Consider the following 24,289-nt stretch of genomic DNA (forward strand, 5'->3'; position numbering starts at 1 on the left):
ACTAGCTATGTGACATCTGCATGTTGTCAAGAATAATTGGCAGGGGCTCACTATTTGAATATTGGCTTTGTGTGTGTGTGTGTGAGTGTGGGGTGGGGGTCTCCAATGTTTATGCTTTTGTGCAACTGAACCACTTTGTGTGTGTGTGTGCGTGCATGTGTATATTAGACCTCATCAACACCCCAGCTGGCTAGCCCGGCATTCCTCTCTCTGAGCGTGCTCAGTAGGGGTCTCACCTCCTTTTCCACGGAGGCCTCAGTGGCATTGATGGCGCTGTAGAGCAGCATGTAGCCAGTGGCCCCCACCGCCGCTTCCCACTGCACCCTCATGGTGGTGGCGCGTTCCTCGTAGACGGTCATCTTCCTCACCGCGCTGAGAGGCACTGGAGGAAGGAGGGACACAGAAAGCTGTTACACACCTGCGCACGCAGACCCACGCACACACTTGAAGGCAAACACATTCAAACACGAACATGCACAAATAAACATGAATAGAGGGGTACACATTTACACACACACACACACACACACACACACACACACACAGATGTGTTGAAGCTGAAGTGAGAGCCAACCATGCAGATCTCATAAAGCTAATAAAGAGAACCAAACTGTGAGAAATGTTTTATGTGAGATTTTATGATGCTATTCAAGGGAGGGCAGTGAAGAACAACCATTAAGGGAAATGTAAATCCCTCAAAACACTAAACATTGTGAGGGTCATTGTGGACAGTGAAAAACTATCACCCCAAAACAGAACATTTTATCCTTCTGTCATCTAAGGTTAGGGGATGAGGTAGAAAGGTGCATTTTGCGAGCTGAAGGTAATTAACAGGTCAAGTGGGCGGGGACTCACGGGTGGTCTCGCTTCCCTTCAGTGGTTCGCTGCTGTCCTCTCCAATCACGGAGTAGACACTGACCAGGTATTCTGTCAGAGGGTTGAGGTTCTGCAGAACCACTGTGGTCACAGTCCCGTCCACCATGACCTACATCAGAATTAGGGAAAAGGATAAGAAATGTCATATGATTTGTGTGCGTGTGTGTTTGTGTGATGTGTGTGTATGTGTGTCTGTGTGAGAGAAAAAAGATGACATGGATGTTGCACTTGTATGTGCTTCTAAATGTGGGCAATTCTTGTATTTATTCTAAGTTGCCACATGAACAAAACTGTTATAGGCTTGTTTATATAACCGTGAAATTTAGTACTAACACTAACTTTTCATGATGATGTAACTGGTTTCTATTGCATCGTAATTCAGGCCACAACAACTGTGCTGGTTTCAGCCCAGCGTGTGGCTCTATTTTGATACACTAACAAAAGTTAAACCTCACAAAACACTGGCTCACAGTACAAACCATGAGAATAAATGTCACATTTACCTGCTGAAAGTGAACTTTGAATTGAAATACTATACACACCAGTGATTTGGACCCAAGATGTTTCTGTTTGACATAATATTCTATTATAGAACAAAAGCATCTCACATTTGCTCTCTTATTCTCTATGTATAAAAGTTTTTGCAGTCAGAGCTTCTGTCAGTCTCCGCTGTGATAAAACAACCACACATCTGCCAAGACAAACTTCCATGTGGCTAATGCAAGGCAAAGCCGATGGATCACATGTCTGGATTTGCGTGGACTAACAGACTTGCATCACAACACCCAAAAGCACCTCACTGATTACAGTTTTTTACAGTCTCTAACTATCGAGCCTGCTGTTCATCTCCAAATCAAACAGCCACCAAATAATCATGTTTTGTGACTGCATGTGTTTGTGTGTGTGTGCATGTGTGTAATTGTATGTGAGCGTGTTAGTGTATGTGTGTACCTGTTGAGGGCGTCCAGACAGGGTCATGTACTCCACGCGGTACTTCTCCGCGGGGCCGTCAGGGGCCGTCCAGGTGGCGCGGAATGAGTAGTGGGTGACCTCTGATGTCACCAGGTCAGTGGGGGCCTCTGGGCCACCTCCTGTACAGGTAGAGACAGGGCGAGACAGTTACAGCCTCTGTTCCTGATTATACACTTCACACCGACTGTCCTTGATTTACCCTTCTTAATTGCTTTCGTCTTTCCTTATTTAATGCTGTCCTTCCTTCCATTCACACCTCATTTTCCTGGCTCCCATCCTTCCTTCTTGAAAGGATGGTTCTCATATCTACAGGTAAGTTCCATAGCTACCGTACCATTCCATCGCAAGCACTTTGGCAATGGTCTGTAACCGAAAGGAAACTAGACAAGGACAAGTAGCAGATCATCGACACTTGAACCCGCTGTGATTTCATTTCGTGAGATTCAAAAATACAATCCTAAATACTGCCTTGCACTTCTTGTCTCAGTATTATTCTGGCCGACCAAGCCTTCTACAAGAAAGGTCCCTGAACACACTCCAGTTCCAGCTCTTTAATTTGATTAAGAGGCAGACTGTTTCTCATTTCAGGGAGGAATGAGAGGCAACATTAGGAATAAAAGGGACGGGATACCATTTTTTATGGGTTGGCTCCCATACAGTGTCTTGTGTTGCTTCCCCTGTTAAGGGAGCCCTGTGAGGTTACTCCTCTGAGGGTGTCTGGAGCCCCTGCAGGAAAACCCTGTTTACATAACCATGGCCTCACATCAGCCCAGCTCCCTCAGGATATCTGGATTACTGTTGCTATAGCCTGTATGTCATTACTCTCTTGGGTCAATAGGGAGAGCCACACAGTTAGTATATTACATTATGATCTTTAAAGTAATATAATGTATCCATTACAAAGTGTCTGTTATTTTATTTTGCTACCTCTCCACTAGTTCCCTGTTTGACTCTCAATAGGGTGCGTGTGTGTCTTCTTGTAGTCTTATAGAGTACAGTTCACCATGTCTGGTAGCTTAGATGTGGTTACTTTGCAATGTGGCTAGTACAGACTATTCATTGACTCTGACCACAGCAATACTGTTAGAACTATGCATCTGCTGGGCATTTCAGATGCACTGTTTTTAAATGAATAAACTGAAAATGTGATGTGTGTGCAGTGACCACAGGGAGGTCCAGTACCTGGTCCCTTCACGCTGTTACACAGGTTGTTGGTCAGGTCATCCACTATATCCAGCAGGAAGGAGAAGTCAGCCACGTTGTACATGTGGATCTCTTCTGGGTCGGAAGCGATAGACCTCAGCTCGTTCTCATCTGCGTTCTTGACACCTGTATGCGTCAACCAAACAGAGCAGGTACTCATACCGGGATGGACATTGTGATCGTCAGAAATACGTTTTGTGAGACCAAGTCAGACTAATATTAGGCATTTATGTCATAAACCATATTTCTTGGGAGTAATAACTAATAACGCCAGCTGAGATCTATCAAAGGCAATTTGCCATTAAGGGAATAGGATCCAGTGACTTTTTAGACAGGAGGAAGGGCAAAAGAGAAGGAAATAGAGTTTTAAAAGTACCGATTGCGTAGAGCTCAATGCCCTGGTCACGCAGGTTTTGAGAGTTGGCGATGATGTCGTCCTGGGACTTTCCGTCAGTCACAAGCACACCGATCTTGCGGGCTTTGGGGCGCATCCCCACATTCTCTTTGAAATTGTTCTGGAGTAGGTAATTGAGAGCCAGACCTGAAAAAAAAAAAAATGTTGTTTTTTTTATGAAGATGATAAAATGTTGATATTAAATTGATACTTCCGATTGCGAAAGCATTATCTTCGCTTTAAAGTGCTGTGTACAATTGAGTTGTTTATGGGAATAATAATACCTGTCAGAGTGTTGCCGCCCTTGTATGGAAGGTTAGCCACAGCCTCCAACAGAGAATCCCTGGTTCTGTGGGTGTTCAGGTGCCACTCTGTTCTGGGGTCCCCGCTGTACTGGGCCAGACCTACACAAAAAAACACATTTGCCAATTCTGAACATTTGACATGACACAGTATGACCCAATCATTTTCCTTGAGACACTCAGATATTCACTAGAAGTCTGAAGAAATACCAAGTATCCACAGAGCTGCAGAATATGAACACGTATGTATATCTACTGATAGGACTGGCAGGACTGTGTCTATGGCGGAAACCCACCAATCTGGACCCTCTCTGGGCCGATGTCAAAGACTCCGACCATACGGGAAATGAAGGCACGGATGGTTTTGAAGTTCAGCCGTCCGATACTCCAGGAGCCGTCCACCAAGAGGACAATGTCGGCCTGCGCTTTTGTTTTACACGCCACATCTAAGGGGTCAAAGATTAGCAGGTTAGGTTTTGACCACAGCTCAAATATAGAGCAGCCTATTCTGTTGTTGAAGTTGCAGTAAGATGTATAATGAAAGTCATTTAGAGGTATTGGGAAGAAGGGAAGTCAGGTATGTGATGGAGAAAGATAAAGAAAGATACATAAAAATGTATGCCCTCAGTGATATTCCCTCAAACAACTTTCTTTCAAAACAAAAAAAACCCAATGCATTTCCCATACATTTTACAAGCAAGCAAAACATTTTCATCTTTGAACATTTCATTTTCAGGTGTGATCATGCTCGTCGTCGTGTCTTCCTCGGACCGTATCTATCGCGCTCTTCACTGGTTCCCGTTATTCATGAGCCACTCATGGTCTCATCGCAGAAGTTCGACAACAGACGCCGGCCCTTCTGACACCTGCTATACGAGTGTTCCCCTGAGTGACAGGAGCAGTGCATTCCAAAGATGCTCCGGGCTCTCTCTCTCGCGCGCTTCCTGTGACACCTGCGTGATGAAAGCATGAGCCCTGTCGGCCTCAGCCGCTAGGACGTCGGGCTATGCGGGCCCGCAGATGCTGCGAGGCTGCAGCAATGGCAGGCTGCAGACCCCTTGCGCAACCTGCTGCCACTCTCTGCAATTGGAAACAGGTTACATGATGTTTGATTTACAGACTTTTTAAGCCCCTGCTCACCCCCCACCCACATACACACACACATACACACACACACATACAGATGTTGAGCTGAAGGAAGGAGATTTAAGTCTGAAACAAACAAAAAAAGTATCTTAAGAGATTTAAGTCTGAGACATGATTGCTAGCATCCCTTAATTCTCCTGTCCACTCTGTTCTAGTTGCACTGCAGTAATAAGGAATATTGCAGGCCTATCGTTGGAGACTGGGATGGTGGAAAAGATTTATCCACCACGCCAGATGTTTGTCCTCAGCTGCAATGCACATTCCAACAAATAAATAAAATGGTGTTGACGGTGCAGTCAATTCAGGTTTTATTTTACAGCTGAAATTTACAGCTATTGCAGCCACCTGTCCTTCAGCGGAGAGCTACCTTTTATTTAAAGGAAGTATTTAGTTAAATGTGAATAAGTGAGATAAATAATAGTATTATAAGTGTGAAATATCATACAAAGAGGACGGAAAGGTTATTATTATTATTAAAGTGGTAGTACGCCCTTTCCTTCTGCCTTTTCTTACACACCTTCGAGGGGTGTAGATCAGGGTGTAGATGGAACTGGGTACTGGTGGAGAAGCATGGCTCACAGAGCGCTGCACTCAAGCCTTTTCACCAACTGCAGTAAGTATTATTTGACATTTCTTCAAACACTTCTGCTTGAGTTCATTTTGGGTGGAATGGGGCAATTCTAATTATCATTCTTTTGGTTTCCATGGCTCCCCACCAGCTCAATCAAGCATAGCATCAGTGTGAAATCTTAAGAGCTTGCTCTTTGTTGTCCTGTGTATCTGTCTCTTAGAAGGGCCTGGCGTCTCTTCCAGTGCCTTCCATCAAAGGCTTCTTCCTCTCTTCACATGTACTACCCAGCACAGTCCCAAGGCTGTAAAACAGTCATAATTGCAAACAGATAATACTTCTTCTTCTTGGTTTGGGTCAGTTCTGCTCTCGCTGCTGGACCCAAAAAAGAGGTAGGCCAAGGCGACAGAGTGAAAGAAGCGAGGGAGAGAGAGAAAGTCGACAGATGGGATAGTCGTTACATCTGTTATTTCGTGAGACAATTGGCTTTGAGGAAAGGCATTTAGGGCAACTCATCTGTTTTTATGAGTGTAAGGATTAGGACGTATTTTCCTAAATTAAACTTAACAGTCTGATATAGCTCCTCTTACTTGACTAGTGCTGCCCAAGACACAACACATATAAGGCTTTAAGTGTGATGAGAAGGTTTATGACAATGAGTTACAGTTCTATTGGTCATTAGTGCTGAAGCCTCCTAAGGTGTCAATCTGCATCAGGTTCTGTCAAGCTAAATTGTAGCTCATTTGTGATCCAATACACTGTTATTCCCATAGACGTGGCTTTGCTTTTCCCGTGTAACAACAGATGCCAGTCTTGCTCGTGGTGGTGATGTTGTAGGTGGGCGGGGCTTGAGAGAAGGCATTACCTGTGGCCTCATAAGGTGGTGGTTCAGGGGCATCGGAGAGGGTAGTCTTCTCCTCTCCAGCCAATGGCATACTCTCTCCTCCATCGAACACTCCAAATACACTCACTGTGTACTTTGTCCCAGCCCTGTGAAGCACACCGAATGTAATTTTGGCTAAATAGCATTCATTACTATGTGAAAGAATAATAATTAAAATAAAAAATAAAATAAAAAATGCGTGTTTTAGAGATAAAAAACAAACAAATAAGAATTGCCTTGCCAAACATTTTTGAAAGATTCAATTGATTAGACAGACAGACAGACACAGACAGACAAAAATGCTTCTTTACTGTCCACAAATGGAAGCAAATTTAGCTCAGATCAGTACCATACTAACAGACAGACATTAATAAATAAAAATAGAGTTGGTCTTACTATGGAAAGAACCAGGGTAGTCCTTACCTTAATTCTTCAAGCACCACAGTGTTATCGTAAGGTCCAACCTGAAGTTCTCCTAGGTCTATGTCATCGCCTAGGGGGTGGAAGGTGACCTTGTAGCCCTTCACATCACCAGGAGCATGGTCCCATGTCACCCTGAAACTGGTTTTGGTCGGCTCTGAGGTCTGCAAGTTCCTAGGGGCTTTGTAAGGTGACACTGGAGAAGGAGAAAGTGGAAAATACCATATAAATAGAGTAGCATAAAGTGGCAAACCTTCATATATTATTTGTTTAGTATCAGCTTTAGTCATTTTGATTACTCCCCAAAAATGACTTCTAATGACCCTTTACCCAGACACTAACTGACTAACCAGCCCACACAGTGTCCTGTCGAGCATGGATCAGTTGTGGTTAAGTATAGACCAACGTACGTGTGGTTCCTACTCCTTGCCTTGCTTTTCCTTCTCCCTTCCGGTAAACGGGCAGCACAGTGATGTCATAGGTGGTGAGAGGCTGCAGCCGCCTCAGCACGGTGACGGTGGTGTCACCGGGCACCTTGGTGGCCAGCTGGCGTCCAGCCCCCGTTGGCTTGTAGGTCACCCGATAGTTGACCACATTTCCGGGGGCCGCCTGCCACGCAACCTTCATACTCCTATCCGTCTCGTCGGACACCGTCAGGACTCTGGCGGAGGCTGAGACTGGGGAGGGAAAGAGAAAAAGGAAGAAACGTGTCAATGTTTTGGAAGTTCTCGAGCTTGATGGATAGGTACTGGGTTAGTTTTGGGTGGAGTTCAGTTTAAATTGGATCTGAATTTGCTGGCCATTATGCACCTAATTCTGGTCGTCCAATGTCAAAAAAAACACACTAAAAGAGGCTTTCATTAAAGGTATGTGTAACACTTCAGATCAGAAACTCACCCTTGTCAGGTTTTCTATCATAACTCATACACTGAACAGACTCAACTATACAATCAGGTATGTCATGGAGATGTCGATACGAAACGCGTTACACTTTTGGTTGATTTTGAACCTTGCACCACATTCCTCTCTTTTCCACAGCGTCAGCCTGGTGTGCGCAGGAAGGACAAGTGTAAATTGTCAGAACACCGCTAAACGAGCAGGGGGAAAAATATTCAGACAGCTCAACTTCAGAGGAAGGAGGGCTTTTTAATAGATGGAAAAAATTAGCGCGTCCAAAGTTTTTTGCAGTGTGTGGCTCGGCCCAAGCGGCCCAGTTTTCTAAGATTTGGGGAACTGCCAGCCGCAAGAAAGAACACCGGGCGTGGTGACCACCATGGGTACGAAAGCAAAGAGTCCTTAGGGGTTCTTCAAGGCAGGTCTTGGCTCAAACTGTCTTGATTGCCAAAATCAATAACCAAAAAAAGCCAAATAAATTGACACAGACACATTTTTCCATTTGCACTTTAGGTCTCACTAATTGGCTGACTACCTGCAGATTACCTACAGTTAAGGCCTACATTCTATGATCAGGCATCATTTTTTCCAAGCATCATTTGATCGGAGAGAAAATGTGAGGGCTTAGAGGGGAAATACAAGTCTATATCTTAGTCCTGCATCTCCTCTGGTAAACGGGTACGGGTGTGGTGTGGATTAGGTCATGTTTACAGTTCATTACACACACGTTTGTTCAGATGTGTTGTATCATACTGATTACAAAAACCTATGCTGTGGCCATTTAATACAGAAACCCCTGGACACACACTCACAAGCACACACATACTGATTACAAAAGCATTGCTTTTTCATATAGGGCCAGGTGAATACCAGCAGCTGGGACTTTATCTCAGAGCTCAGAGAATGAGCCGTAACTGTCACCACAGATCACTTTTTCCATATCACGCCCAAAAGTGGAGCTGGAGTTTGAGGCCTTTAAAACGCTTGTTCCTTGCATAACTCCAAAACCTGCGTCACTCCTCACAGGGTCACCGATCGGCTTGAAGTCATTTCATGTTCCCTTTTAATGTGCCTGGGTACTATTTGTGGCTTTACAGAGATATAAAAAGCTTTGCTTTTGGGTATTTGGGTGGATTAAAGCAATCCCTAAAATTCCGTTTGATTACTGTATGAGTCCAATCAACATTAATGTAATCAGATAAAGATAAAAATTTCACCCAATTTTTTCTAGTTTCTGTAGTCTCAGGTGGTACCCAAGGGGTTAAATAAAGGCCTCAATGAGTTCATGGTGTCTTTTTATATGCTCTCCTTGTTTTCCAGGTAAGGACATGTGAGGCAACAAAGGGACTATGAAACCATGAAACACATCTTTTCAAGTGGACAGAGATGGGGTCGGAGAGGGAAAGATGGAAGTAACCTGGAAGAGTGATATAGTAAGGAGAATGAGCAGAAGGACAGGGTGTGTGGAAATTGATAGCAGAAGAGAAAAGTGTAAAAGAGACAAAGTTATAGAGAGAGAGTATAGAAAAAGAGAGGGAGATAGAGGAAGAGAGAAGGAGGGAGGAAGAGAATATGAGAGACACAGAGAGAGACAGATAAAGAGAGAACGGCTGCAAGACAGAGAAAGATAGAGAGGGGACAAGGAGTAAAAGTATGGTGTAAGCATTAGGGACTAAAGTAACTTACCATCTGTGGTCTCCTCTCCCACCAAAGGCTCTCCCTCTCCCCTGCCGTAGCCTGCGAAGACGGAAACCTGGTAGCGTGTCTCTGGGGTAAGACCCTCCAGGACTGTGGCTGTTACGTCCCCGGCCACCGTCTTCTCCCCTGCCTCTTCAGTGAACAAGGACTTCCACCTCAGCTGGTACCGGCGGACGTTCCCTGGCGCTGCCGTCCAGGACACGCCGAAGCTGGTGTCAGTAACATCCTTGGTTGCCAAATTTTTGGGGGACCCCAGAACTGTGGAGTACGCAGAGTGCAAGGGTTAGATTTTGGAACCAAACCAATCATAAGTCTTGAAGACATTAACAGCTGTTCTCTTTGTTTCATTGAAAGGTATGGTCGTTTGCCTAGGTGGTGCATGCCTTAGTCACATACAGAATAAGGAAAAAGGAGGACAATTGTTACAACTGTGTGTATCCAAATAGGTGTGATGAAGTGGTGAGTTGAGAAACCAGGAAATATTATCTATCTGCCCGCATTCTATACAACCTTGAGGGGTTCTTTTGAAGAGGGTGATTTATTCTAGTCATAATCAAAGACCCCAAGCACAGCCCTGTGAATACAATCACAAGTCCCCGTGCCTCTCAGAGCTTCTTGTAGTTTACATTTGAAAGAGAAGAAACTTCCTTTGTGGGAGTTTGTGAGCTACAATTGCAGATCTTACTCTTCTTCATTCTTTTTTTCTTTCTCTATCCCTACCTGTCTATTTCTCTCCCATGAGAAACCAAGCACTCTCTCTCTCTGTCTTGTCTCTTTCTCTCTTAAACTCCTAAGGGGCCATTGGGGGTGGAAAACAGCACACATGAAATTAACAGTGACGGTTTGTGACAACCAGCCAGTAGATCTTTAGTGGTCCAGTACACCCCCACTGAAATGTACTTTCTCAAACCTCTGTCAGGCCGTTCAAATGACCTCACACAACACAGGGGAGAGACCACCTCCTCACTCCCTCAATCTCTAGTCTAGATCTAAAATAGGACAAGACAGCTATGGGGGTACAATCATAGGCATAGCATGGTCTTAGATGGTAATAGAAGACTAATCTATTTTATTCAAAAAGCTTAAATATGCCACAAAACTAGAATTAAATGTCATAAAATCTTATTATTATTCTAGCTCTAATTAAATTATTAGAGCTAGAATCCGACGCATTCAATAACATTTCCCAACTTTTGCAATGGAGCTAAACCTACACATCCATGTTCCAGAATTTGGCGTCATGTATAAACCAGTTACATCTATATGTAACTCAGTCCTGCAACTCAATGAAACTATTACCTCAAGCTATGGGTCATTATGTGTAAGAGAGAGCATTTCCAGGTATACAGAATAATGAATTCAACAAGGAGTCACTGGAGAACTCTACATTCCAGACGGTCAAGGATTGTGTGTTGAGCTCCTTTCACATGCCAAGTCCTCTGCATCCAAGGCGGCTAGCACAGGCAAAGACAACTGACTGATTGACAAACTGACTTTGTTGACTGTGTGCAAGGCATAAGGGAATCACATTATAATGACTTCTGCAGACAATGGTCAATGGACATTTCATAATGACTAGGAGCATCAAGGCCTGGTCAAAGAGTTCAAGCAGAGCAACACAAAGGAAACACATGGAGCACAGACACCATTTTGAGTGGACTTAGACTGAGCTCAGACTATAACTTCCCAACCCAACACCAGACAGGGCCAGACAGGGCACATCAGGTGTCGAATGAACACAGAATTTCACACATTTCCCAAATCCATTCAACTTAAAAGAAGATTTAAAATATTTAAAGACATGAACTGTCAGCGAAAACACGGCCAACTTTCCAACACCTAAAAGACATCATAAACTATGAAGAGATAAGATTTAGGTTCCGTTGAATGTGCATTGCTGTGCCAAGCAATTCAGCAAAAAGTAGTGGTCAACATCTACTGCCTATTTCCAGAACAATTCTTTCCATCTGATGGTCCAGAATGACCGTATCAATCCCACAATTCCTTACAATTGCCATTTCAGCACTGGCACTGCCGTTTACACTTCCCTTGCTAGACAGTTCCAAAGTCTGCTCTCCTAAACCTCTTGAGACAGAGTGGAGACACAGGGCTTACCTGCATGCCAAGTGTGGCCCACTTTACTCTTTTATCGTAAAGGACCTACCGTTTACCCTGGCAAGGCCACTAAACCTGTCTTATCCCATCCCTGCCAGTCTGAAGCCCAGATTACAGATCCAGCATCCAAGATGAAATGAAGGCAAAACCCAAACCAAACATGAATGAATATATGTTTAGGTTGGTTACAGGTGTTAGTCTAAGCACTCTGTTAAGCACTCTGTGGCATTACTTGTAAAAAGGGCTATACAAATTTTGATTGGAATCCACTTGTTATTGTGCCACAGTCTGACTGCAGTGGCTGCAAGTACAGTAGGATGTGGATTTGAATTCCCAGTACGTTTCAACCTGTTAGTTAAACACAAATGCTACCAAAGCATTCAATTGTGGTATATTCAGACGAGTGTCCTCGTTTATTAAGTAATGTTTTTCTCTGCTCTCTCTTTCTCTCCTTGCTCCTCCCTAAATAAGGTGAACAGCCAGTTCTCTGAAGAAGGCAGCCAGCTTGCCGTCTTTTGAAGTTCCAAGGTAAGACCTTCCACATGTTGGAAAGAATCCCCCCGTTTAAATACGTATTCTCACCATATTGTTTTTTTTTCCTGTTCACATTCAGGACCCTTTTCTGATAGATATAGTGGAGTTCAATTTCAAATGAAAGAGTATACAAAGTTGGTTGGCAGACCATGTTAGTGGGGAATAAACTTGTTTAACTGTGTTTTTTCAGCTTTTTTTCAAATGGACTCAGTTCACATCCAAACAGTCCAGTGAACAAAGAGGTTCGCTAACTGCCAGAGGCACCAGTCGCTGTTCTCACCAAAAACAATGAATACAGTGTTTAGCCCGCTTGACGTCATGCTATGCTAATGTAGATAGCCACACAAAGTGCTTTGTCATGAAGTACAGAGTGCAGAACAGTGGGAGCCAATGGCCTATTTGTAAATGCACAGTCATCAATGCCAGGGTCCATGTGGAATAAGGCCTTGTTGTTGGGTCTCCCAGGGCCAGAGCCCCATACCTTCAACAAACACTTCAACCCTGACCAAAACCTTCTGCTGCCCTGCTCTGGGTGTGACCTCTGGGGAGGGGTCAAAACCATATCGCCTGGAGCAGATGCAGAAGCAGATGTCCTCCATAGGGTTCCACTTTCCACTGGAAATGTGAGTTCTACCAATGGGTCAAACCTCTAACATTGTCCCCAAGAAAGTAATGAAGAACATATGAGAGGTAGGCATTTAATTTGATGTGGCATCTTGAATATATACAATCCTGTATCTAAACCTCATTTTCAACTTATTGGTTGAAAACCAGTCAGATAAGCTTGAGAACGTTACCTAACCCTTTCTTCTCTTTATGTAGCGTCACTGACACTAAACAATTTCCGATATTTCAACCGTCAAACCAATGGCTGTGAATCATTACAAAACTCCCCCACATGTCATATAAAACTATCTCAAATAAACCATGTGTCCCAGGCTAGGCAAGATGGAGTGTATGAAGCATAGGAGCAAGCCTGACATGTGGGCCAGTTCCATCCGTTCCATGAGATTTTATGAAGTTTATGAGTCTCCCCACCCATTTCCATCTCTCTCTGCTTCATGGGCGGTAGGTAGGTTAGCTCACCTAATCTGTGGTCTGTCTCTGAGCTGGTGTGTGTGTGAGGCATTACATATAGATCCACATTCCAGGGGTTTCCCACCAAAGACTTCTTACTGAGCCAATGTTACAAAATATGAAACTGTCCCGCATGAAGCATAACATACAACAATCTAGAACTTTTATTGTGACATAGCAACCATAGTATCGTCTAATGTATGAAATCTCAGAAAAGTGTTTTCACCTAAACATTCCAGAAGTGGCTAATATGGCCAGTTTCCAACAGGAAGCTAAACACAATGCTGCTGTCAACACAGCAGTTAGCCTACCCCCAAGGCTACCCCCAGGGCTTTAGGCCCTGTTTCTCACTCCCTTTCACATTAGCAATCAAACACACTATAACAACTACACAAACTTCAAAGCAGACATTACATAGAAGACTTTCTCCCCTACCTTCCAGAGTGGTTCCTGTTCCCAGCAGGGGTTCACCGACTCCTGAGGAATAACGGGCGCTGACAAACAGCTCGTATTCAGTAGCAGGCTGGAGGTTCTTGAGCATGGCGACAGTGGTATCTCCCTTCACGGATATCTCCTTCCTCTCTCCACCTTCAGACGGTTTAAAGGCAATTCGGTACTGGAGCACATTCCCAGGAGCAGCCCGCCAAGATACTCTCATGGTGGACACGGTCTCGTTGAAGACACGGAGATCCTTTGGAGAGCCGCGTACTGAGAAGAAAGAGAATAGCCATGGGTGAGATTATTCATTCGGGGTAATATGATAATACATACTTCTATGTTGTCTAAATTAAGAAATATTTTCTAAATGATACAAAACCAATAACCAAAATGTACTCTGAACCGTTTCCTGCATCAAAGCACTCCAATACAGACTATAGACTGAACATTCACTGACCTTCCTTGGTGGTTCCCTCCACCTGCTTCTCATCCCCCAGGCTGGTGGAGTACTCTGCAGACACCATCACTCGGTAGGTGGTGACTGGGAACAGCTCCTGGAGAACGATGGTGGTCTCAGGACCAATGGTCTGGGCCTCCAGTCTCTCTCCTCCCGCAGCAGGAAGGTAGAACAGACGATAACGAATCACCGTCCCTGGTGCTGCATCCCACGACACACGGAAACTGTCCGTGGTTTCCCCGGAGACCCGTAGGTTTCGTACAGTTCCTCGTTCTGGAAAATAGAAATGTACCCTCAAGTGGCGGCCAGATACACTTTCTTTTTGAAGATACACTGTCGATGTTTAGTTGTGATATTTTGGTTGGTTTGATTGTTCAGTGTTGATTGTATTCATGTAATGTTGTATACATTTCTATATATTTGACTGACTATGGTAATTAAAAGAGTAGAATAGTAGTATTAGTATACCAGGAAGTCATGCTGAACAAAATAAAACAACTATCTATTCACCTCTTACACTCAGAAACATATATATTTTTGCCATTCACCTCTTACCTTCTAGAGTAGTTTCTTCCCCTGTCAGGGGGAAGCTGTCTCCTTTGTCATACTGGGCAAACACGTTGACCTCATAGGTGGTGAGAGGGCTGAGATGCGGCAGGACAGTAGTTGTGGTTTCAACTGGAACCGCCAGTGAGACATATTCACCGGTCAAATCCTCTGCCTTGCGGAAACGTACCAGGTAGGACAAGACGTTGATGGCATCGGTCTCCCAGGTGGCACGGAAGCTTCTGGAGGTCACCTCAGAAAACTGGAGATTTCTGGGTGCAATCAAACCTGAGGATAGAGAATAAATCATTACTAACCTGACATGCAATAAGGTTTTCTGCTTACATGTATCAATCTGTCATCAGTAAAGCCTATTTAAAGCGACAAAGCCAAAAAACAACAAAAACAATGATTTCATTAATACAGCACAGAACATGATCTCATGCTACCGGTGGTGGTGAAAAGTAGCCATAAAACTGCTGTCTTTCAGAGAATAGTGGCCTCTGAATGATTTGAAGACATGCTCAGTTTGCTCATTGTAAAACAATGAATGGTTCGCTTGGGTGTATTTAACCAACAGCCAATTAAAAGCAAGGCTAGAGTAAGAATAATTAAGAAATTCTGTAGACTAGGATCACACATAATTATTAGTATTTACATTTAGTCATTTAGCAGACACTCTTATCCAGAGCGACTTACAGTAAGTACAGGGACATTCCCCCGAGGCAAGTAGGGTGAAGTGCCTTGCCCAAGGACGTCATTTGGCACGGCCGGGAATATTCCCTAACCACTCAACCACTCAGCCACCTGACTCCCATACATATTATCTTGTGAACTTGAGTCTCTTTCATTCCCAATGTTAGTTTATTCTATTTGAACAATATTCTTCATAATATGGTAGTGAGTCTAATGTCTTATATGATGCAGTCCCTTCACAAAATGAATGTTTCTTGCTAAACTTGCTGTACAGTAGATACTATATGTAACCTGACCTCAGACTAGTCCAGGTGTTTTTTATATATCATGACAAAGGCCAAAGGTCTTTCTGGCCAATTCCCCAGTTCAGGAAAAACACTGGAGGCATAGCAAAATAAAATATATGAACAAGTTCTTTCAAAGTTATACTCACTCTTCTTCTTGATGTTGAGCAGCTCCTGCTCGATCCTCAGGCAGATGGACTGGGTGAGCTCCTTGGAGATACGTTGGAAGGCATCAAAGTCCTCCACGGTGTAAACATGAGTTGACGCTGGTGTGTTGGCGATGGCCTCCAGCTCCGACCTCACAGCATCTTTCACGCCCACAGCGAATATCTCCACATCAGCATTCCTCAGGTTGGTGGCAGAGTCTTTAAAGGAGTCCGAAGACTTCCCATCGGTGATGAGCACCGTGATTCTGGGTACATTATCGCGAGCGCCACGAGCAGAGAGGAAGATCTTATCCTTAACATATGCCATGGCCTTTCCAGTGTTGGTGGAGCCTCCACGGTAAGGGAATGTCCTGACTGCCTTGACCACTGCGTTGATGTCATGATGGGTGTTCAAGGCAAACTCAGTGTGGGGGTCTCTACTGTATTGGACCAAGCTGAGTTGGACGTTGTTGGGCCCAATGGTGAAGGAGTTGACCAGGACTTCGAGGAACGCCCGGACCTTGGCAAAGTTTTGTAATCCGATACTGTATGAGCCGTCGACCAATAAGACAACATCTGCTTGGACATCCACTCCCAAAGAGCATTCTGTGAAAAGAGAAATAATGATGTTCTTTTTCTTGTCTCTTTTCATATAAAATATTTTGGGGTTCCAATGGTTCAATTTGATTGTTATTTAATTTTACTGGTTGGTCAGATGGATGGATAGATGTGGATGATAGAGAGGAAATATTCTATCGTCTCACCCAGTGACACCTTGACCGGTTGGGTCTTCTCCATTGCCATGACAGGATCACTGGGGGTTAGCCCCTTTAGAGCAAACAGAGTGATCTCATACTCTGTCTCTGGGGAGAGGTCTCGCACGTTCACTGAGGTCTGGGTGGGACCTGTGTACAACACTTGACGCTTCAGGCCTGCCATCATGGGCATGAGGGTCAGCTTGTAGCCTGTGACCTCACCCCGAGAAGCATCCCAGGTGACCCTCATTGACTTGGAGGACATCTCTGTCACTTGCAGATTGGAGGCTGGTTCCACCACTGAGGAAGACAGAACAAACACAAACTACAGTATTTTGTTTTTTTTGTTGTGTTGCTGTTAGTGGTGGAGCAGGAATAAGTGGTAGCATTATTTGATTTTCCAACTATTTTATGATGTAGTTTGGCTTTGGCCTGGTTATATCACACATACTGTATAGATAGCTATAGTCAAAACCATTATATTTACACTAACAGAGGAAGTGATAAACCTGCTTAGTTGCTTAATGACAAACTAGAATCTGTAGAATTATAACAGCCACGTTGTAATGAGCAACATTCTTTTTGTAATTGCCTAAAAACCTCATCAACATTGTCTGTGGAGCTTCTTACCTTCCTCTCCGCTCACCAGAGAGCTGAGCTGGTCGTCCACTCCGGAGCAGACCTCAGTGATAAGCTGCGACTGCACCTTCTGGATCATGTCGAAGTTGGGCACGTTGTACACATGTTTGTTGTGAGGGGGGGAGGCGATCTCCCTGAGTTCATCCTCATCCGCTCCTTTGATGCCTGGGAAGTGGCATAATATCAGATAATGTTACAGAAACAAAACACTAATGGAATCCCCTTCCAAAACAACTCAAGAAGGATATTTCACAATCCAATCTGGTTGTTAACAGGGGTTGAATATGTACAAAGAATAAACCTAAACTATGTATCACAGAATTATTGCATGGGAGGTAAAACACACCTAGTACAAATATTTCCACTCCAATGTTCCGGAGTCTTTTAGCATACTCTTCAACTGGATCTTGGGATTTTCCATCTGTGATGATCATGGCTACCTTTGGAAAGCCTTTCCTGGCTCCCGCCGCCTCAGTAAAGATGTTTTTCACCAGGTAATCCATTGCATCCCCTGGAGACAGAGTGTAATGTTTATTGCCATCCTCCTACAACATCCCATCATATCCTACAGGATTGAACATGTATTGTCTCAGGGACTTGATCCAAACGTAAAAAAACAAGCGCTACTCAAATGTTAGAATCTCTTCCAATATTTCATGTGGAGATATCGTGAAAAATGTTCCACAAACGTTTGCGCTTGTGATAATTCAGTTTACTATAGTAGGCTGAGCCCAGTGCTGAAATAAAAGCAGATCGAGCGATTGTGTAGGCCTAGAGTATCTATCAACTGCTATTAAATACAACATGTCAACGTGTGTATGCATGTTTACCTATAATGTACAAGGGAGAGCATTCTTACCTGTCATGGTGTTGCCCCCTTTGTAAGGCAGGTTGTTAATGGCTCGGAGCAGCTCTCCTCGCTTTGTGAAGCGGTTGAGAGGAAACTCAGTGCGTGTGTCTGTGCTATACTGGACTACTCCCACCCTGGTCTTCTCTTCACCGATATCAAAGGCCCCCGCCATGGCACCGATGAAACTGCGGATGTGTTTGAAGTTCTCTCGGCCAACACTCCACGAGCCATCAACCAAGAAGACCAGGTCTGCTATTGCGCTGACGGAACACTCTGGAAGGAATGATGGGAAGAGCAAAAAAAAGAATGAGTGAGAGGTAGAGTCATTCAGAGTAATGGGAAATTAGAATACATGTTTCTCACGAAGATTTCACCTTCTATCTTTTTTAAATAATGTATCGTTGTCACTGCTCAGAGAGGACTGACGGACAGCCACAGAATGCTAGTGAAAACAGATTTCTGGTCATGATCTGTTATCCTTTCCACTTCTTTCAAAGTTCAAAGGAATGGACATGCACAGAGCTGGCATAACAGTGACGACATTGCTCTACATGGATTATAGGTGCCTACCTTCCTACCCACCCTCCACCACCCCCTCCCTCCAGTGACGCAAAACAGGGCCTTATGACTGTCTGAGTCTCGCTATAATTTTTTATGTGAAGACTGGTTTCAATTAGGGGACTAATGTGTCCATTCCCAAACACTGTCAGAACCATGTGTCTGTTCACACACTGACAGCTCAGCTGAAAGGAAAGGAAGGAGGGGAAATTGAGTTCTGTGCAAATTATTCCTAGGGAAAAAATATTATGATGGAAGTCTGTGGATGGAAAAGAATTGAAACCTCTAAACTGGAAAACTATGTGAAGGAGAGGCTGTGTAGCCATGTGGTTGACATTTATGGTAAACATACTTACTGATTGCGTCTGAGGTCTGTGGCCTCTTGGCTGTCCCACTGGTGTTACTGGACTGGACTGAAACATAAGTCAAACTTGGAGAGTTATCATTGCACCCTCTGTGTCTGTGTCTGTGTGTGCGTGTGTGTGTCTGTTCTTTTAATGGAGGAAAACTGCAAGGAAATCCACACATAATAAAACCTCACCAAAGGGATACAACCTTTGTACGTACAAACACATTTCAACTGGTACATTAGCTATAAACAGAGTGTGATTCAAGTTTTAATAAACAGTGATTTATCCCAACTGACTTTCATTTAATGTGGCTAGCTGGCGTTATAAACTCTCAGCCAGTCTTTTAAATGTCCTATTTTTCTATTTTTGAAAGTGTTTTCACAACATAGGGAGTTGAGAGGGAAAAATCACTAAACAATTTGACCAAAATCTAAACACGATAACTCTGAGAAGCCAACTCATGAAACTATAAATATCCTAGCCTTGGTACTTACTAGTCAGCTGTCCAAAGATGGGTATACTCTCCTCCGTGCCGTCGTAAGAGAGGATGGACACAGAGTAGTCCAGATCAGGAGTGAGGTCAGTGATCGAAGTCTTAGTGGCAGTGGAGGGGAGGCTTAACTCTTTAGCTGGTTCATCTAAGAGATGACAGAATATAATTTTAAGCAAAATAATAAATAAAATTGAAGCTGAATTTGAGAAAATGTACTTCGGTTGCAACAGTTGTATTATATGTGAGGCTATTTGGCAAACTTCGAAATCTAATTGGTTATTCATTGGAATTCAAACACTAACCTGTATCTGATATAACTTGTAATCTGTAGCCCTCTATTCTTGATGAGGGTTTTATCCATGACATTTGCACTGTGTTCTCATTTAGAATAGTAAATTTCAAGTCTGAGGGGGGCTCCACTGCAAACAATAAAGGAACTCATATTAACTCATATAACACAAATGATAGGTAATAATATAAAATATTGATGAAATATGTTTTAAATACATTCATTGTGAAGCATTTATCCCAACAACAAACACTTCATGACTGAAGCTGAGGGGGTTTATTGTTGGGTGGATAAGAATAGCCCACATCCATGGTGAACAAACAGAACACAAAACAACATCGACAAAGTGTGTGAGAAGCCATTTTGGATAAAAATGGCATTTGTTTGAGTTGCGCAACCAAGGTGATCCTGGTCAGCAGACTCAAGCACTGGAAGTTGAAGATACACAACATAAACACAGACCAAATTCACAAACACACTCTCCAAACACTGAGTGAAACATCCAACACATGCTGAGTGCAATCATTACAATGCATGCCCCTACCAGCCCCAACTTTCACATAATAATTTCAGCAAATAGGTACTACAATTGTCATTCCCAAGTTATTGATTATACAATGGAATAAAGGTTGCCAGATAACGTTTAGGTAGCACTGACAGAATTGAACATCATATGATATATATACACAAAGTATATATACATATTTAAACAAAGAAATAAAGTGATGTTTTCTTTTTTTAGACTTTTTCACAAGTCATTGGCACATATCCATTGCAAACCTTTCAAAAAGACTACACAATTTGTCACAAGGGACTTTTGTGTACGTTCTTTTCATTGGTAGATAATGCACAAGATGGAGTGAAGGGGACAGGACACTGCTTAAACAACCAAATAAAGAGACAGTTGAGATACAGCGGAAAATATTGTACATATCCCGTAAAATAAACAAAAACAACGACGGATGCAGACTGGCAACAACACGCGTGTCCACATTGAGCTGGTTGTCACAGCGTCATGCATAACGTACATGATAAAGTTGTTTAGAATAACAACTTGATGGATTGGACGGAAGTTTCCATGTACAATTGGGACCACACAAAGATAAACATATTTTAAAATGATATTCTTCCTCACTTGACTTGCATGCAACCTACATCTGATTGACCTTTGACCTAAAGAAAAAGGGGTTAATGTTCTGCTGTTGGCCACACGTAATGTTAAGTACTACTGTGTGTTATTAAAGACAAAGAGATACATATAAAGACAAAGTGTACTGCCTGTTTTGGAATACAATGCAGGAGTTAATTAGACACTGCATACCTTTCCTCTGAAAGCGTTTTATTAAAAAGTTAATTTCAATCTATATATTGTCAAATATAATATAAGAGTGTTATCAATAGTTTTAAATACAATAATTTCCACTAAATCTGTAACTATCTTGTGTGTTGTTGTGTATTCCAATGTATGCTAATGAGACACATTTCTTCTAATGAACTCAGTGGAGTTAAATTATAATTACATAATAAATCCAATAGCCTAGCTATGCATCATGGGCACCAGTCCATAATTATTATGATAATGATGATGATGATGATGATGGAATGCAAATGGTCATGCATAAGTCTGGAATTGTTCAAGACCACGTCAGCAGATTTTGTGTCTTGCCATTTAAAAGTGCATGCAAGTTGTTAAAGAGAAGTAGGCAGTGGGATGCAAGAATATCATTCTAAAATACACACTCAGGAAGGCACAGCTCAGGACACACTGAATGCACAGGCAGACAACAAATATGACCTGAGCCCCCCAAAATGGATAGAGCTTGGATTGGAGGATCACCAACCTGGCACATCAACTTAGGGGCCTGGATAGCACCCCCCCCACTTCAAGTGTCCCACGAGAGCTTGTCCAATGAGAATCGACAAATGTACTTTCAGCTGGGGTTGGGGTAGGAGGAGGCAGATGGGGAGAGGCATGGCGAGGAAGGTAGGTACGCAACGGGAATACACGGGAATAAGGAGTATTGTCTTTGACAGCTTGATCGATCTGTTTGAATTTTGTTTTTTACTTCCACAATAAGTCAAAAGAGGTCACAAGATTTGGTGTTCGGATCATTAAATAGCCTATGCGTGTTTGTCCAATTATTGAAATATGCGAAAGTATGTTTACAGTTATGATATTGATCACGGGTGGAGATCCTTTCGGTCAGGTGGATGTCTGTCACATCAACCCATTCAGAATTCACCTCAGTCTTTCCCAACTGCCAGACCATGGCTAGTGTCAGTAACTTCAGTTTGCAGTCTGTCAGGAATTCCTCCTGGCCTGCACTAACTGCCAAGGTTAGGGTGAGTGCCAGGATCAGGGCCAGGCAAGGAGAGAGCTGTGAGTCTCACAAAGAGGCATAGCAGATGCCAAAGTAATTCTGCAACATGTGCTGACATTAAACATTACTGCATATTAATTTTCCACATGGATTGCAACTCAGCATTTTTGAGAATGCCCGCAAAGACGCTTAAAAAGATCCTTTGTCTTTGCACTGTCTGCGGATTAATTTGCCATTCTCGTATTTCATCTTTCCATTCCATTAGTGAAGATATATGGGAGTAGTTGTTGGACTCCCCCCGAATTGCTTTCAGGGGAAAGAATCAGAACTTTCCATTCCACACTTCCATTTTGTGTTTTTTTTTTTTTTTTTTTTGGGGGGGGGGGGGGGGGGGGGTGGAAATGTTTGCATATAAAATAAAATGTGGATACCAGAATTTCTATAAATACTGTTGGCTGTGATGTAAAGAATCTAGAGGGAATTTTGAGTATTGACAAGAATTCAACATTTCTATAGTATGGAGAGATACTATATGATGGCTGCTCTTCCATGTAATGTAAGTTCTGTTTCCGTTTGCTGCTGAACTACTCTGTGTTCTGCCAGCTGTAGTCACCAGAAGGATGACACTGTGTGCTTTGTAGCCCTATTTGGACATGCAGCAGCTATGTATTTATCCTACTATTCATCATGGTCATGGCACAGTTAGTCATGGTTTCTCAGGAGCACAACTGTTGTGGTGATGTGGCTGTGGGGAAAATCCAATTATTATCATAAAAAATACACTTCTGATTTGAATATTGCTGCATATTACTCAAATGATTAGTACAGAAATATACAACTTTAAATAAATCATACCAAAATATGTTTGGGTATATTGTTGACTTTGACTATACAGTCCATGGATGCTAAACATAGGAAGTTAATTTGCAGTTGTAAGACCAATCTTAACAAGTAAAATACACACATTGCTGGGTACAACTTTATTAATGCAAAATAAAACATTCAACAAGGCATTGGTAGAATAGTGTCATGACTCTCATTCAATCCTTAAATCCTGTGACTAATTAGACCCACATAGCAAGTGAGAGAAGGAGAGAGAGACATAGAGAGATAGAGAGAGAGAAGAAAGGGGGGGGGGGGAGTGAAACGTGTGGTGCACATTTACCTTGAGCTTCAACAGAAGAGATTATTACTGCAAAGAAGGCAGCCGTGGCCAATGATAACCTCATCTTCATTCTTAGCCTTGACAGGTCAGCAACGCATGAATGAATCTGATGAGAAAGCTGCTTTCAGTTATTACTTTTACATTATAGGCTAAATCAGTAAGTGTGTCAGTGAGTAGGTGGGCAACTGGCCATTTCAAGTCAGGAGTCTACAAAAGCATTCATTTTACGTGCTTAACCCAATTGAGTAATTTCAGCACGTTTTTCTAGCGTCTACAGCAAGGTGGTCTAAACGGATAGGGTATTTGGCGCGTTTGACTTTAATGTAGGAAGATCTTATCCAAATATTAAATGAACGTTTGCTTCCATTGCTATAGGTATAGCTATCTGAGCCCCATCCAGTGAAATGTTGAATATTTGTAAATAATCTCAAGGTAATAAATCGTCTGGTGTGTAGTGCGCCCCGCCTGGTGCACAAAAGTGCATATTGCAGTCTAGGGCCCCCCTAATTTAGCAATTCTAGACCTCCATAAGTGGGGAACCCATGAGGCATGATCAGCAATAACACAACACATTAATTAATCAATTATCAATAAATTAACACAAAATAGTCCAGAAAGATATTTAAGAAAATAAAACAACTTCCTGAAAATATAGGCCTACAAATCGGGAAGCGCAACATTAGTTTATTTTAAATAACGTTTAAACATTAAATGCCCAACTAAAGAGCTACAGAACCACTGAACGAAATTCAAAATCAGCTACCCATTTCCATATCAAAAATGCGACATTTAGCCTATACTGGTTTATAACTGAATTAAAAAGTAATAAATTAAAACAAACTTTCTATCTGATACATAAACACTGAATATCAATCTATTCACGTTCTTAAACGCGTATTATGATGAAAGTCAGTGCCCAATTTATGGAATGGCCGAGTAGGATATCAATCCCTGCGAAATAAATAGTATAGCCTAGCTTATCAATATAAAATGTTCATTCATTGAAAACGAAAAATAAAAATAAATGTATTAAATGTCGTTACTCACCTGTTCCCAACTCAGAATAAATCAGTAAATAACGAACACAACCTCCTCGAAGACTCCCCCTCTGGAAACTGAAATAAAACTTTCAGGAGCTCAGAGTGGACCCTCTCTCCTTTCCTCTCAAGACTACTGGAAGATCCAAGAGCAGATGTCCTAGAAGGAAAGCCTTTTTCCAA

At 42.7% G+C, this 24,289-nt stretch overlaps 1 protein-coding gene across 2 annotated transcripts in view; it reads right to left on the minus strand.

Annotated features, from left to right (window-relative positions):
- LOC136949635 (collagen alpha-1(XII) chain-like) overlaps window positions 1-24,212 on the minus strand; it is a 55,719-nt gene extending 31,507 nt beyond the window's left edge. The window contains exons 1-24 of one of the 2 annotated variants that reach the window (XM_067244023.1): window positions 24,117-24,190; window positions 23,070-23,175; window positions 19,597-19,713; window positions 19,296-19,439; window positions 18,808-18,864; window positions 17,903-18,166; window positions 17,390-17,554; window positions 17,035-17,208; window positions 16,414-16,704; window positions 15,653-16,255; window positions 14,533-14,811; window positions 13,978-14,250; window positions 13,518-13,790; window positions 9,345-9,614; window positions 7,175-7,441; window positions 6,768-6,960; window positions 6,327-6,451; window positions 4,044-4,193; window positions 3,730-3,849; window positions 3,428-3,592; window positions 3,031-3,177; window positions 1,828-1,967; window positions 856-985; window positions 237-382 (exon numbers count right to left, since the gene is read on the minus strand). In XM_067244023.1, coding sequence (XP_067100124.1) covers window positions 237-382; window positions 856-985; window positions 1,828-1,967; window positions 3,031-3,177; window positions 3,428-3,592; window positions 3,730-3,849; window positions 4,044-4,193; window positions 6,327-6,451; window positions 6,768-6,960; window positions 7,175-7,441; window positions 9,345-9,614; window positions 13,518-13,790; window positions 13,978-14,250; window positions 14,533-14,811; window positions 15,653-16,255; window positions 16,414-16,704; window positions 17,035-17,208; window positions 17,390-17,554; window positions 17,903-18,166; window positions 18,808-18,864; window positions 19,296-19,439; window positions 19,597-19,713; window positions 23,070-23,139 — 4,563 coding nt within the window. In that variant the 5' untranslated portion in view covers window positions 23,140-23,175; window positions 24,117-24,190. Of the gene's footprint in view, window positions 1-236; window positions 383-855; window positions 986-1,827; window positions 1,968-3,030; window positions 3,178-3,427; window positions 3,593-3,729; window positions 3,850-4,043; window positions 4,194-6,326; window positions 6,452-6,767; window positions 6,961-7,174; window positions 7,442-9,344; window positions 9,615-13,517; window positions 13,791-13,977; window positions 14,251-14,532; window positions 14,812-15,652; window positions 16,256-16,413; window positions 16,705-17,034; window positions 17,209-17,389; window positions 17,555-17,902; window positions 18,167-18,807; window positions 18,865-19,295; window positions 19,440-19,596; window positions 19,714-23,069; window positions 23,188-24,116 lie in introns of both variants that reach the window. The other variant, XM_067244024.1, reaches the window with a different exon arrangement.
- Window positions 24,213-24,289: the final 77 nt, after the last annotated feature.

Source organism: Osmerus mordax, chromosome 9 (assembly GCF_038355195.1).
Source record: "Osmerus mordax isolate fOsmMor3 chromosome 9, fOsmMor3.pri, whole genome shotgun sequence".
Lineage (NCBI taxonomy): Eukaryota > Metazoa > Chordata > Actinopteri > Osmeriformes > Osmeridae > Osmerus > Osmerus mordax.